Source organism: Primulina tabacum, chromosome 18 (genome assembly GCF_025594145.1).
Source record: "Primulina tabacum isolate GXHZ01 chromosome 18, ASM2559414v2, whole genome shotgun sequence".
Classification (NCBI taxonomy): domain Eukaryota; kingdom Viridiplantae; phylum Streptophyta; class Magnoliopsida; order Lamiales; family Gesneriaceae; genus Primulina; species Primulina tabacum.
Window position 1 is genome coordinate 31,186,910 of NC_134567.1, and position 16,266 is coordinate 31,203,175.

General features: G+C 35.5%; 2 protein-coding genes across 2 annotated transcripts; one reads left to right on the forward strand and one right to left on the reverse strand.

The window, feature by feature from the left end:
* The first annotated feature begins 1,045 nt into the window (after positions 1-1,045).
* LOC142532915 (sm-like protein LSM3A) lies at positions 1,046-3,068 on the forward strand. The gene is made up of 3 exons (XM_075639463.1): positions 1,046-1,264; positions 2,267-2,362; positions 2,717-3,068. The coding sequence occupies exons 1-3, from the start codon at positions 1,148-1,150 to the stop codon at positions 2,795-2,797; spliced, it is 294 nt and encodes a 97-aa protein (XP_075495578.1). The 5' UTR covers positions 1,046-1,147; the 3' UTR covers positions 2,798-3,068.
* A 377-nt stretch (positions 3,069-3,445) lies between these two features.
* Positions 3,446-15,534, reverse strand: LOC142532218 (exocyst complex component SEC5A-like). The gene is made up of 21 exons (XM_075638514.1): positions 14,938-15,534; positions 13,748-13,899; positions 13,567-13,661; positions 13,059-13,253; positions 12,851-12,978; positions 12,618-12,776; positions 11,021-11,125; positions 10,363-10,437; positions 9,964-10,101; positions 9,701-9,892; positions 8,621-8,746; positions 8,021-8,147; positions 7,698-7,908; positions 6,936-7,051; positions 6,593-6,827; positions 6,034-6,127; positions 5,586-5,663; positions 5,440-5,496; positions 5,077-5,226; positions 4,246-4,464; positions 3,446-3,895 (listed from the first exon to the last, which is right to left on the reverse strand). The coding sequence occupies exons 1-21, from the start codon at positions 15,334-15,336 to the stop codon at positions 3,674-3,676; spliced, it is 3,273 nt and encodes a 1,090-aa protein (XP_075494629.1). The 5' UTR covers positions 15,337-15,534; the 3' UTR covers positions 3,446-3,673.
* Positions 15,535-16,266: the final 732 nt, after the last annotated feature.

Sequence of the window (16,266 nt, forward strand, 5' to 3'; positions counted from 1 at the left end):
TCATTTATATAATTATATATATATGGTTGCACAGCGCCTTTCATATTGTCTATTTTCTACTATTTATTATTAAATAATAAATATATGTTTACCTTTCTTACTCATGTCACATTCACTGATTGTGAGCCACTTTTGGATAAGCTCGTTTTTAAATTCTCTCTCTTTCTTTCTTTCAAAAGCATTTTTTTATTATAATAAGTGTATTGTAAGATGATCTCACGAATCTTTATCTGTGAGACGGGTCAACCCTATCGATATTCACAATAAAAAGTAATACTCTTAGCATAAAAAATATTACTTTTTCATGGACGACTCAAATAAGATTCGTCTCACAAAATACGACCCGTGAGACCGTCTCACACAAATTTTTATCTTTTATTATTATCAAACAGTCAACTTGTTTTAAAAAATGCAAATAAGGAGAAAAAAATTTAATATTGGTCACTAAATTATATTTGGCGTATCACTAGTTTTATGTGTAAATAATTGTGTGAATGTCGTATGATCCGTCATGACAAGGTACATGCCTAAATATGGAAAGTCATACATAGAGATACTCGAACAAAAAAAATACCCCCATTAATCATTTTTCTATCAATTTTTTTTTTTTTTAAATGATTATTCCAAAGCAAGTGGATTCAATGAAACCTTGTTATATACATACATACTATGCCCATATTTTATAAATGGAAATGTGATTGTTTAAAATTCGAACCTAGTCTGACTCGTCATTTGGATACCGACTCGGGACTTGAGTGAGCTCAGCTATATCAATCATGTTTTTCGAATTATTTGTGAAATTGATAATTTCTGTTAAATAAATGAATATTAAATCGCATTGTATTCATAAGGAAATCAATCGCAAGTGATAAGGTTTGTAGATTCTAATCATATAACCATGTCTTTGTTGGATCAACAAATAGTTAGTTTGTAACGCACAAGAATCGCATTTCAAAAACGCGACTTTTTGACTGGAAGAAAGCTCATAGTTTGGTTGCAAACTTCTTAAAAATTTCGTAGTTGCAAACGCAGGAAAGAGTCGCTTTTTTTAACCTGACGACTTTAGTTAGAAGTGTAGGAAACGATTTATGGGCTTTGAGAAGTATACAGGGAAGACAAACCAGAGGGAATAGCAAAGCGGAGAAAAATGGGGAGCGAAGAGGAGATTACAGTGAAAGAGCCATTGGACCTCATACGTCTCAGTCTCGACGAGCGTATCTACGTCAAACTTCGCCACGATCGCGAGCTTCGCGGCAAGCTTCATGTTTGTACTCGACGCTCTCACTATGTATATGCTGCAATTTTACTTGGATTGGTGTGCTTATTATCCTTTTTGGAGTTCATTGGTTTGAAATAAGTATTTTTTGTTCTAATTTATAGCTTTATATTTTATTCTTCCTTTGGAGATGACGGGATTTAGGGAAATTCGCCAGAGTAGATGGGTTTATGTCGAACCGTTCTGTTTGGTTATGTATTAGGTTAATTTATTATTAAAATTTAGGCCCGAGTTTTTTTTTTTTTTTTTGGCATCAATTTTATGCCGTTGAAGATACACTATCCTTCAATATTACTTTTGGAGTAAACCTGACAAGATTACTTTTTAAGGGATTTAGGACAAAGCGAAGTTTTAGGCTGACTGCTGCAAACTTCAGCTGGTATTTTCACCGTTTTTTATGTGATGGTTTTTCTCTTGCGAACTCGGGGACACACAAATATGCATGGCCCAAAAAGAAAAATAAGATTTCCAGAAACACCAACATTTTGCAGCACATATAAGAATCTAATGAGGAAAGACAGTCCAGACGATATGGGGACAGCAGACCCTCTTTTTAATGTTGGACCAGTGGGGAGGTCTATTCTCGGAGTTCTAGCCATGACCTGGTGAACACCAAAAAACTCGAGGTCGATTAGATCACATGTTAAAACTAGGAGTAGCCAATAACATATGTTTGTTTCTAGCCTGACTTTCCTAGTGATGCAAAACTTGTTTGTTGAACTGTTGGTGTTCGATAACTTTTGTTTTGTTATGAAGAAGTAACTTAATATAATTAAGAAAGCATGTTATGCGTTGGTCTTGTCACTTGTGGCCCAAGTTTTAGCACCTCTTCAATGATCCTGGCATGAGTACCTGGTATAGTTAAATATTTCCGTAGCAATCTCTCTTATTTTTTATTCCTCCCATACTTCTAGCTATTTAACATGGGTTTTGTAGTTTATAAACATACTTGAAAATGTTCTTGCCTCAATTGTGATGAAAATTTGGCAGGCCTATGATCAGCATTTAAATATGATCCTGGGAGATGTTGAAGAGATTGTTACTACTGTGGAGATTGATGATGAAACATACGAGGAGATTGTGAGGGTAACTGATAATGACCTGCTTTCTGACTCTTTTTTTTCAATTTTTTTTATGATTAGCATATTAAGAAATCAGCCATTGCATGTAATTATGTGTTGTCTCGGACGATTGTACTAGTAGCTGGTGATTAATTTCCCCCAGGACATAGTGATTTGTCCAAAAAACATAAATTTTATTTAGAATTAAAGGTTTAAAAGTTGATGGAACCAATTAGGCCAAAAACATGGTAATTTAACATTGGATTTCGTTCTGGACTCATTGCTCCACATGGTATATTCATCAAACACTGCAATTCATGTTCTAGTTTTGTAAACTTGTTATGCCTGTATCTAATTTCAACTTTGATGGTCCTCACAGACAACCAGGCGTATGGTACCATATTTATTTGTCAGAGGAGATGGTGTCATTTTGGTTTCACCTCCATTGCGAACGGCCTGATTCAGAAGATCAAGTGACAGCATTTTAACGCTTTGATGGGACTATTTTTTTCTGCAACCTTGAATTTTGACAATTGTTTTCATGTATTGTTGAATTTCTTGAGTTGCGTAGTTATTTGTGTGCAAAATTTGCTTAGATATTTCCATCCATGAAATTGAGGTATATATGCATAAACCTCAATTTCTAGAGGTTTATTTCTTTTACACAAAAAGTTCGTCTGTGCACGTCTTCTTAGATGGGAACAGAGTGCTTTGATGGTTCGAGTTTTAAATTCATCAGAATGAGTATCAATCCGGTTATAATTTGATCTGGTATACACATTAAAACTTAAAGCACAAAACAAATTTCAAACATATATTCGAAAAATCGTCAACAAAAATTTTGAAGGTTGTACAAAATTTGCATTCCGTTTTATTTTTTCCCTTTTTGTCCTGCCGCAGATTTTGCTATAAAGTTCACAGATGGAGGAACTTGGTTGCCCAAGTCCACATGCCAGGTCTAATCCACCAAAATTCACTTTCAAGTCATTTTTAGATACCAAATAAACAATATTATTTTCTTGACCATAGCTCAGAACTTTAATGCTCTCTCGGATTTGATACGAGGACTTCACATGAAAGTAGGATCTACAGCAACGAAACGTATCAACAAAAATAATAATAATTTTATAAAATCTCCAAAATACAAAAGAATGAAAGATTCCCGTGCTTAAGAAACATGCTAACCCAAACAAATACATTAAATCCAAACAGTAACAAAAATTCGTCTCAAAATACACAATAATCACTACGCCGAAACACAATAACTTATTTTTCTAAAAAGAATATGATACTAAAATACAACAATCGCAAAAAATGGGAAGGATGAGTAAAAATTTCATCTACGCCTTTGCCTGGAGAAACCGGGGGAGTTAAAAGACTGCGTGCCTCTAAAATTTCTGCTGGGTGAATCCATTGACCCTCTAAAAGAGGCGTATGCCGCTTTCGCTGATTCTGGGACCGAGTCTAATGGAAGTGACTCCACAAAGCATGCCGTGTTAATTCTTGTCCTTTCAAGTTCAGCTTGAAGTAGTTCTGAGCTGTACTGCTGGGCAAGAGCCTGAGTGAAGAAAAAATGTCAAAAAATTTCAAGTGAAATTTCTTCTATGCTCTCTGAATATCCTATAAACATGATCATCGTCGCTCCATGGGTTTGGATGACCTCCAATCAGGGAAATATTTTGGACACTCAATATTGACTTAGTCCGCTTCAAGTTGTCTATGATGACCTAGTCTATTGTTGCTAAATTTTAGGGTGATCGAGGAATGAGCGGAGGAAAATAAATAATATATTTTGTGAGTTAAATTACACAAGAATGTTGGAAAATGGTTTTAACTTGGGGGCACGGGCACTCCTGGTTGTTACTTCTGGATCTTAAAACAAATAGAACATATAAAACAAAATCTTACAATCAAGTCATCTGGTGATATAGACGACCCTGATTGTCTGTCATCTGAAAGCATGGCATCATCACTTCCACGTGTAGGCCGGCGCTGATGGCTCGGAGTATCTATTGACTCTTGTACGGTTTCTGTTGCCTTCTCCAATAAAACCCCTTGTAATGACTTGAGAGATTCCCTCGCATCATGTGTGAAGTAAGGGTTCAACACAGTCTCGAAGTATTCAAGCTGCAAAACAATCAGCCATTCAGCCTAACTAATTAGCTGTCTAAAAAGCAGATAGATAAACAAACATTGAACAGCAGTAACCATATCATGACAGGTTTCCGCAATAAAGTGCTAGCATAGAAGGAACAATTTCTATTATTTTTTCCTTTTTTTCAAGGATTTAGAAGAGAGAACTTTGGGTGTAACAAGTTCTCTCTATAGAGTTTGGTTGATGGTAGATTTATACCTGTTGCCGCTCTTGATATCATGGATTAGTTAGGAAAAAACCCACTAATCTGTCTTACTTTAAGTTTCCCATTCTCTAGCTTGCTAACAATTTCAGTAATTATAATTAACTAAAACAAATCACGCATATTTCCACATTACAAGTTCAATAATTAATTTCTGCGGCACAAGGCATAGGGTTTTGCCAGATGGAATTGTTGCAAAAACTAGTTTTGATCCTGCCCATAGTTTCAGAATATCAATTTTCAAAAATCAACTCCAGCATATTTAAACAGCTGCTTGAGTCCATTGTAGTAAAGGCATTTGAAAAAGGAGACCCAGTAGAAATCTGGAAAAAAATAATGGACAGTCTCTTTATGAAAGAAAGTCGAAAACAATAATACTTACCTCAAGCATGAGTTGACAAAAGCCATTTGTGTCCAATGCCCTGAGATCTTTGGATTTGTTTTCATTAAAAAGACCAAGGAATATGTCAATCAGACCTTCAACGAGAATACCAAGAGTTTTATCCAACAAAGGCTTACAGCCAGCAAAAACCTGCAAGTAGAATAAACTTGTTTATTTAAAAGTTTAAAAAGTAAAATCCACATAAAGAGTTGGAACTTTATACATACAGAATAATATTACATTGAGTTAATCCATATAGTTGTGTGTATATATATATATTTCATAAATAAATTGGAATTAAGACACTGGCCAGATTTGGAGAAGTCTTTTCTCATCAGTAGATTCTAAGCATGGGATAAGTACCTCAGCATGCACAGCTACTAAAGTATGGAGTAGCTCAACAGCTGCATCTCGGACTCCCTGCAGTGCATTTTTTTAATCATCGAAAATACAGTCAACCACGGGACAAAGTTCTGCAGTAAAAGAATAAAAGGAAAATTGATCCTCACTTCGACAACAGGTGCTGCTGCCCATTGAACTCCAGCATCCAACAAGTAATTTACAGCAGCTGTTCTAATCAAAGTCATCTGTGACAATCATCACATAAGTAATAAAGTGATAAGTTACACCAGCGCAAAGAGAAATTTCAACCCAACTCTAAAGTCACATGTTAAAATGACCTCAAGTGAAATGCAGAATTTCAAACCCAACCTAAAAACCTAAGTTTCAAGTTTACCAAGCTAAATCATAGATTAGAAAAACACCATATCTTTTTCAAAAAATCAAACAATAACAACCACAGAAAATCCAGAATTCGCCAAGATCACTAAACGAAACAGTCACCAACTTTTGTGCGAAAATTTCTAATACAGAAAACTAATAAGATTTTTTCATGAACATCAACATGAGCCAATGAAAACATATTTAAGATCAATTACAAAGAAGCTATTACCATACCTTTGCCAGCGTGTATTGTGCAAGGACCTTCTCCTCGAGACCAGAGAAAGACATAACCAAATCTTGCATGTCCCTTTCGTCTTCAACTTTGCCCCTGAGTTGACAAACAAAAAAGCAATTGCAACATCAACATGAACGCACAATTTTTTTTGCTCAAGGTGGCTCATTCCAAAATCAAGATCAGCTAACCACGGTATTGCATGAAATCCTGGAATTATCTTCCTAAAAATGGTGGAATTTGGATCCAGGAAAGATCAGAAGACTATTATGGCTTTCATTTGTGACATCCTTTTTTTTACATCAAATCTTTGTCAGTGGGAAAATGCCCGTAGCACAAGTGATAGAAGTACCCGTGGTAGAAGAACATTTATTCAACGAGTCAATGGTAACTACGGGTTAGTTTCTTCAAGACAGGGTGTAGTTTATAATGAAGCTAAAGTAGCCCTTAAGCTTTCCAAAGAAGAAAGAAATGCTTCACCGAGTACGAGGGATACCTGTCCTTCAAAGCTAAATATAAAATAACATTTTCAACACACATTAAACATGACTCTCTGCCTACCTTGAATGCAGCCAAATAGGCTTGTATTTCCCATACAATTCACCGGCAAGTTCATCTTTGCAATATCCAATGTTACTCAGGACCATAAGCAGCTGTTGATGTGGATCAACAATACTTCCTGGAAGAGGGTCCGTTGATTTTTCAACCAGTTCATAAGAATGTCCATTTTGGAAATGTGGACTTTCAATGTTTGATTTATTCTTTGTAAGCCCAGACCCAATGTGCTCCAAGTGACCTGGTTAAGGAGTCACCAATGAATAATTTGTTAGAACCACAACGTCTCTTGCTCATAGAAAGTAGCTGAATAACACAAAATATGTAGAAAATCCTCATCATTCAATACCAGCAAAATCCAGCAAACAATTCAAAAAGGCAAGTCTAACTGATTCTTGAATGTCTTGAAGCTGTGCAAAAATATCTTCTGATTTTGTCGATTCACTTTGCAAAGAATGAAACATCCTGAAAAAACAATTGGTCAATTGACATAGATAACAAACTCCAAACCTACATCCTTAAGAGAGAGTAACTGAAAGACAAACCAAGATCTCTTAATTAGTGTATATATTTAACTGCCCAACCCATGAAATTTCCTTCAAAGAAACTCTTATAGAGGTAGCTAAGGAGGATGCCATAAGGTGTCACATAATAAGCTGCAAATTAACTATAGCTGTCGGCCCAAGTAGAAATTATGGAAACTATGATCACACAACCACCATAAAAGTCATGCCCAAGTAGTCCCTGTGATGCGAGGGTGTGTATTTTTACGTTCAGGCCCTCTGGCCTCTACTAATCTCCCCTTGTCACTCTCCTCCTTTCATTCACAAAATAGAACCCAATCACAAAGTACTAGTAGAGAAGGTAGATGACATACTAGTAGAGAAGGTAGATGACAGAAAGAAGTAATCACTAGGGATTTTACGTTGCTTTATCCTATTGTCCTGATGGTGGTTAACTATTTATCTCTATATCTTTAATTTTCTAGTGCTTTTTATTTTTTACATTCTATGAACCGAGTAACTTTGAAAAAGATAGTGTGGATGCCAGATAATATGACACCACAACAAAAGATAGAACCGATGAGACCAGCTAAAATTTAGGAACTCACGTGTTGATCTGATCCATTGCTGATATCATGATTGTACGGAATGTGAGAGGCAAAGATGAGATCGAATAAGGTGACTTGTTTCTTTCTAAAATTGAAACTGGGACCCAAGATTCATCTTTTGATATCTCTTCTGTACAAGTCCGCATCCATGAACAAATCCTCATCACAAAAATTTTTGAGATCTCAGACTCAAGTGTTCTCAATACCATAACTGAAATAAAAAAAAGATGCATTCAAAACATCATAAAAAACATAACATACAGGAAAAAAGATCAACTCCCAGAGCACTATTTGTTTTCCTTCATTCAATCTCAAGAACGTACCAGCGACTGGAGGTGCTGAATCCTTTACTTCAAAGGCTTGGCTTGCACTGGAAATCTCCTTCATGGCATCACTCATATAAGGACTGAGCATAGTGGATTCTTCAAGATCACGAAATGTTCCATGAACCTATGCAAGATACTTATATGAAGCACCAATGTTGACTATAGCTTAGTAGAACATCTTGAAGCATTAAACTATTAACAAAAGCCAATCAAAACTTCAGTTATTCTAAGCTATCCCAGACTTTAGACAAAATAGTCAATGCATATTTTCAGACCTACCACCGAGTTACACAAGAAAAAAAACAATTTCCATAATTTCTGCCAGAAATAGAAAGTATAATCCAGTTTCATATGGATCAAACTTAAAGTGTATTCAGCAGGATAAAAATCTAGGTTTGGATTTGGAAATCCATGAATACCAGATCCTAGTTCCATTCTAGCGTCTGGAGAAAAATGAAATATCAATTAGAAAGAGGTATATTGGGAAAAGACCTAGCTACTGGTCATCCCAAAATGCACACCTGCTCTCAAAGTCCATTTCTGAATTTTTAATTCTTGTCTAATTTCAAGTAGTCATGTACAAGAAATGCCACTTACCTTAGCTTCGTATGCTGATAGCGTATTTCGTATCATCCCAGAAACTTCATCAAGTGAATCTCCCACTTTATCCTCAGCTTTAATTACAGAATTATTTATAACTGCATCAGCTGATACTTGAGAAGACTGACACAAGAAATATGTTAATATTCCAAAAACAGAACATTCAGAGTGACAATATCAATGATATAAAACAATTAAAGTTCATCTAAAAGATCAGCACAACTTAAGAAATGAAAAGAATTCCAGAAGCTTAAGAACACAAATACAAACATAATCAAAATCTTAAATACCCCATAAAGGGGACAACAAGATATCTGTAACTGTAAATAATTGCTCAAAAAAAAAAAAAATACATACAGTCGCAAGATAACCAAGTTTCTGAAGAGAGTACGAAAAGCCATAAGTAAAGCCCGTAAAGGTTATTAATTTGAATTTCAATCATCTTCAGCTTTCCACGGTCACAAGATCATTTTGGAGGGACATTAATAAAGAATGGTCGAATGTTGCAAAAATACAATGTTCTTATGACCCAAACGTTCAGGCATACTATTGGACCAGTTCTAATTTTTTTTCCTCCCAACTATCCATGGTCTAAATTGAGCGTATTATTTATTTTTATAGAGATCCAAGCAGCTACGTTAGATTTAATCCTTAATAAATGTTCCTTTTTTGTACATACTTATTGTATCAGGTATTTTAATACCGTTTTTCTTAGAACATGCACATTAATTTTGCTACTCTATCTTCATCACATGATGAACTTAATATAGTACAGAAAAATAATCAAAAAGCCCATAATTTGGCTACACGTGTCCTTTTTTTAAGCGACATTCGTAATTCAATTTATCAAACATAAATGCAAATTAGCCAGATGAAGCACCAAACAAGAAGCTAAGAACATGATTTGACGGAGCCAGAGAATTTCTAAGTGTTCCTGCTGACTATTGCTGACTTGAAATGTAAAATAATCTCTGATTTTCCACCCAAGTAACTAAGATTTTCTGAGTTTGCCTACGGCAAGGAATATAATTTTATCATGAAATCGACCAGTCTAATATGACGGCTTGAGAAATATACCTTTGCAAATTTTCCACTGGAAACAGAAAGTGCAACTTTCCAAAACGCTGGTACATGATGGACAAGTACAGCTGTTAACTGGCCAATATATCTGCCCCTAAGAGCATTGATCTGTTCACCAGTCGTTTCAACCGGATAAAGATCTCCAGTTAGATGGGAGCTTACTGAATCCAGTGTGTAATCCACAGATGACTGTAGTTATACATGAAGATTTAGCATAATCATTGATAGTTAGGTCAACCAACTCATGAAAAAACACTTACAGATTGACTTATATTTTGCTGAATTTGCCTCCATTTTGCATCAGATAATGCTTTTTCTCTTATCTCATTCTGAAAATTTTCCATTTGTGTTTCATGATCCAAAGTACATTTCTCAAGCAAACCTCTTATTCTATGGTTCTGTCGAAACCAACATCAAGAATTCAGCAATTAACAAATCAGTTTGTAATAAAGAGGCTTCAGTTGAATAGAGTTTAGGAACACAGGGAAGTATAAAGTTCTTGTGACATTAAAAAAATGTAATATGGTCACGAAATATAAAAATTTCAAAGGGATTTAATCAAGTGTCCACCAATTAGATAGTATGGGCAGGAAGAAGATATGCAGTTGTATTGTGTAAATTAATCGAGATGACTGATCATGGTGAAAATGACTTCTCACCTGTATATTCAAGTAATACTTTATAGGATCTGACTCAGGTTCAAGCTCCAATAGGAGCCTAATGGTATTTTCGAGCTGCATGAAAGGACAAAAATACTAATTAGCAATGGGTCAGATTAAACAATAAAAAAAATGAAGGGTACATGCTTTATCCAAATATTTTATAGTCTCATTTTGTTGGTTTATACGGGATTTAAAAAGTCTACAGAATGTGGCGTTGAAAATTTAGTAGGTTGCATTCACCTATAATAGCATCCCTGTCCGCAACAACAAGAATTCGTTTTATAAGATTCAATTTTGTGTACTGCGGTTGAACATGACTTAATGAGTGTTAGGGTTCACGAGGGTGAGAGGAGGAGAATATATAAATATCTTCCAGTGTGCCTACCCGTCTCCTTTTGATTTGAGCAAAAGTTACTGTTGTCATTTTTCTGACTTATTTCATAAAAGCAGCTATCAAGAAAGGGCTATGAGGATATTGTTTGATTAACAAAGTTTTCAGGAGAGAAGAAGCTAGATAGTTAACCACCCAGTGTAAATCGTTCTTGAACAAGACCAGCACTGTATACATCAACTGTACCACTATAACAGAATTATATAGTAAAGCATAAAAATTTGCGTCCAAACTATATCTTCTAGCATAGACATCACTTCATACATTTGTTAGGTCGATTTTAGGATCTTCCATGGACTTGTAAAGCATGCCTTTGAACTCATGCATCACTTTTTCAACCTCCTCAAGAACACGTTTCAGAATTCCCACCTAAGAGTTGCAGGAGAAAAGTTCTTGTATAAATAAGATAATTAAAGCAACGATTTTAAAATATTTATGCATAGATGAAAAATAATTTGAAAGAAAAAACATTTATTTCAATCATCAATACAACTACATCCTTCTCTAGGAAACAATTGAGGATACCCCAATCACAGAAAATGCCATAATCACTAAAACTAAAGTTACATTCATGCAATGTCACGCTATGATAAGAAAAATCGAGAGAAGAAATAGACTGTATAAAAGCCCCAACAGTTGCATAAATTAGTCAAGCAAAATATAGATGTCGTATTTAATGTGAAATGAAAGTATAAGCATTGAACGGTACTCCAGTGTGCAGCATGATGTATGGTTTTGGCCTGGGAAAAAAAATTCAGTGTCTTGTCACATGACCTACTTTCATTTTTTGGGAATTTTACTATCAATTTTGCAACAACATGATATGCGTAGAGGAAAATGCCTAGGTAGACAAAGAAATCCGGCAATGGTACCCCAACAACCCCAACAAGAATCAACATATCTTGCTTGGTAAGCCAGATAACAGTTCTTTTTACAAGAAATTTTTGCATACAAGACCTGAGATGAATCAAATGACCCCCATTAATACAGAAAATATCATGCATATAAATATAGAATTATCTTAGGTAGAGTTCAAGCGCTTGAATGCAGACAATTTGATGTCTCATATCGATGCTTTAAACGTGAAGAAGACGTTTGAAAGACCTTCAAGAGCATAATGGGGGTTTAGGTGATCGTGAAATGCCTTTAAAATTTAATCTAAATGTCCTTTACATCTTATTTGGCTGGCGATGCTATTTCACAATGAGTATCAGGCTATGAACCAAATAACGAGTGTATCAAATATGCAAATGTCAAAGAGGATGGTTAAAGTTACATAATAATTGGTCAAATTAGAATGAACATCCTGACAAAAGGTAAAACATCAGCAATTGAATTGAAAATAATATAAGGACAAGTCGTTTAAGATAACTGGGAAAGTACTGACATTGGTGATAGCTGTGAGGTAGAGATGAAACGACTGGGAGGTCAACATTAACTTACCATGAAGGTATCCAGTATGATTTGATTAATTGGAGATGTATAAAACTTAAATTTCTTACATAACAAAAGGAGACAAGGATTTCATTTCAACGAATACGATTCATTCAAGACTAACACTTATCGATGACGATACTGCTCCACGAGACCCCGAGAAAAAAATCAGGAAAAAAACCGACAGGCAATCAAAAATTCCGAAGCATTTGTGACCTGTCGCTATCTTAAAAGAGATTACTCAGATTCATGTTCTATCTCGGACATCATATAATCAACAAGAGAAGTATATTCAGCAACAAATAATGAAACCATTTAACATTGGTGAGTGAAAATGACTCTCACGAGAAAATTTTACATCATCTGTAGCAGCTTAATCGGTATAACTGATATTAAGATTAAAACGTAATGCAACAAAGGAACATACATGAGAAGGTAGCACGATGGACTTTGCTTTGCGGTACTCTCTTACTGCCAAATCATACTCTCCTTTGCTAATGTTGCCTCGGATTGCACTGGGCAGGTTGAATAGTGTTCTAAACCTCTGTAACATTCCCTGGACAGACCTGATCTTCTCTGCTTGAGCCTAGAAACATAAACACATAGTGAAGTTGATGAACTAAAAGGCATTTATGAATCCATGATCCGGATCCTACCTACCTGTCTCTCGAATAAAGGCCCAAATGCACGATTAGAAAGTGAACTGACTCCTTGGATACAGTTAAATAAGCGAGTGGTTCCAGAACCTTCGGGGTCATCTTCAATTCGTTTCAATTTTGACTCAATGTCTGTTGTAAAATTAAGTATATAAAAAATTTCATAATAAAAAATTGAAGTGTTATAATTTGACTTATGATGCCCAACTGACCATCAATAGTGGTTTTGCAAGAGACGAAGCAATCAAAGTTCTCTTTAACCAACTGCTTTTTCTGTTGAGTGCGTCCTTTAAGATCATTCTTTAGTGAAAGAGCTCCATATTCCAAATCCGCTGCACTAGTATCTAGGTGCACTCTTGATAAAAAAAGTTTTGCATCAAACTTCTCCGAGTAATAGTTTAGTTTCTCTGTAAAAATGATGTAAATAAGTTTCTCCGCAAAAATGAAGTAAATAATGTCTCCGCAGCAGTTTAAATTGAACACAATTTGACTCAAAGGTTGCATATTTGGCATCAATGGACAGAAGTAAATCAAAAACTTGCTTTCTATGAAATAAATCAGAAACTATTTGCGCATTTCATAATCAAGGTTTCAAAGCACCCGATACCTCTAATAGTGAACAACACAATCAATACTAAAACCACACCACCACCTTCCTTGGCAGAATAATATGAACAATTTGATCAAAAAACAAAAGTTGCAAGGAACAAGAAGTAACACCTCGAGCATTTGGATCAAGAGGTTCGATGTCGATTGAGGAAGGAACACTTGCTACATTATCACTGATTAACCTAAAGGTTTTGTGGTTAATGAGCCTGTCAACATACAAGCTCGGGTTATAAAAGAATGAATAAAGCAGCACATTCGGAGGAGAAAAATTACCCAAATAAGAGGCTTTTACCCCAGTCCTAAAGGATCCACCCATTCCATGCCTCGAGGAAGTGACTGTAAACAGCTTAATGCTTTTTTACCTGCTGCAGATGGTTTCTTCTCGAACTTTTGAGCCACGGAAGATGCTCTTGTATCCCTCATTTCACGAACCCTTCGAGCCAGCTGCCAAAGAATTCAACTAAATAAATTCCATGAATTTTCCAAGAGCCAATAGAAGGCCATTTGTGTTATCACTCTGACACTCAGATAATCGAATCAAAATCCCAGAATGGGGAAATCTAGATAAATGAGGAAGGAGCTAATTATTTCTGCACTAAGTTATACGAGACACCATATGAAAATACTTGAATCCTGAAAAGGTAATCGAATCATTCTAGGCGGGATATCATACAAGGTAACTGATTTCTTTGGGATCAAATGGGCAGCATGATTATATTAATCGATCCATCTTCATGTTAATTATGAGAAACCACGTTACATATAACACATTAAGAAAGTGCATATCTTTTGTGGAACACAAATTGTAGACACCAAAACCACATACTTCTAGCCAAGATCCTAAAGTGGTCTAATGGAACCCTGGCTCTAATTAACAGAGGAAGTCCCAGGTTCGAGGGAGAAAAAGGTAATCTAGATCTGTACCATCAGTCATTTGCCATATCAACTTAAATAATTGACACCAATGAATTGACGTCGAAGTTTTCTCCAATTCCCTTGCTTGCAGATAAATACTAAACATCCAGCCACTAATATGAGGGTACTCAAAGTAAAAGTTCAAATACCAATGCGTAAAAATGTGGACGCACGGGACAGAAGAGTTGTTTCTGTTTCCTTTCATTAGTCTGAGATCATCTTTTCCGCATTGTAACTATTGATCATGTCTACTGTCTCTAGCTAATAAGATCTTCCTTCTGATCAAAAGATGCTCATAATACCTTGTTTCAGGTAATTAGGTAGCAGAGGACAAGAACCCATGGAGCACTAACTAGTAAATGGACCGGAACAGCCTAACATTGCAAAGAGGGAATTACGTAAGGACTTAAAATTCCAAAACCTAAAAAATAAATAGCACAATCGTTGCCTGCTATGGAAAGTATTTGTGGAACATAAATAGGCAATAGGAAACATAATTGGAATCCAATTCATTTCAGAAATTAAGCACTCAAAACAATAAATTAAACAAACACACAGCACATGTACCTCAGCTTCATCAACGTGCTTCCAGCAATTCGGTTCCTCCCCGTCCCACGATCTATCGTCGTCTCTCCCACTCCCGGCGCGATTCTTCGGCGCTACATATCCGCGATCATCCTCGTCTCCCGATGAAATGCTCAGCATCTCCACCTCGGAATCATCGTCCTCATCCATCGATGCCCTTCTCTGCTGATCGATCCCCTTCTTCTGTTGCGGCACCGGGTTAGCGTTCCTACTAGGAACCGAGTTGCCGGTAACGCCTCCTCGTTTCGCTGGAGGCTGTACGTAGTTGCGGACAGGCTTCGATTGTGACGGTTTTGGGTAATTTTGGTCGCGTTGTGATTGTTCCTTCAGCGCCATCTGCAACAGTGCATCCTCGTCCAAATCGTCACTTCCGCTCGACATTTGAGCAAACTTCGAGCAATATGTATAGATTTAGGGATTGGATAAATATCAGGTAGAAGTGTGCCGTAGTGAATTTCTGGAATTGGATCTTATAGGAATTCGAAAGATCGGAACGAGGTTAAACTGGAGACAAGTCCGACTGTGGAAGATGGCGAGAGGTGTGATCGTGTGTATTGCGGGGTGCCAGTTGGATTATCTCATAGAAGGCAAGTTTGGTTGGAGTATTCCACCCATTTTATAAATTTTCTATTTTGCTCAAATATAGTGACATAAATATTCTAAATTCGAGAAAAGAGTCCAATTCCATCAACTCAAAAAAATAAAAAGAAAAAATATGTATTATATTTTCTTTCACATGTTATAAATAACTATAAAATTTTATTGATTCTTCGTGAAGAAATTATTTTAAAATCTATTCAATTTGAAAATAATATACATACTCAAAACATTACGATTAGTTTATATCTTTTTTTTACATTAAAACATTTGAAAATGTCTTGAAAAAATTAAGAAAATATTTTAATTTTAAATTGCAAGCTTGTTAGTTTAGTGTTCATGTTTTTTAGATAGTGTGACGATAATAAAAAATCTTTTTTAAAATATTTAAAATTGATCTTTATGGTAGAGATTCATACTAGGTAAATATTCTATGCCGCTATCTACTCCGTTGCACTTAACCACATCCATCTCCTGCCTAGGAGAACCTGATTTCTTACCAGTTTAACTCAAATATCATTTCAAAACAACATTTTTTTGTTATAACTGGTATCCCTGATAATGTGCTATCTAATTGAATGGGATTTCCTTTCAAACGGTATTAATTAAATAATATTGAAAAACAACAAATGGTGCCATGTGAAAATGAAATCTTCTTGTTACAATTCTAAACCCATAACTGAAATTATTTTGAAAAAAAAAAAAATCAGTCTT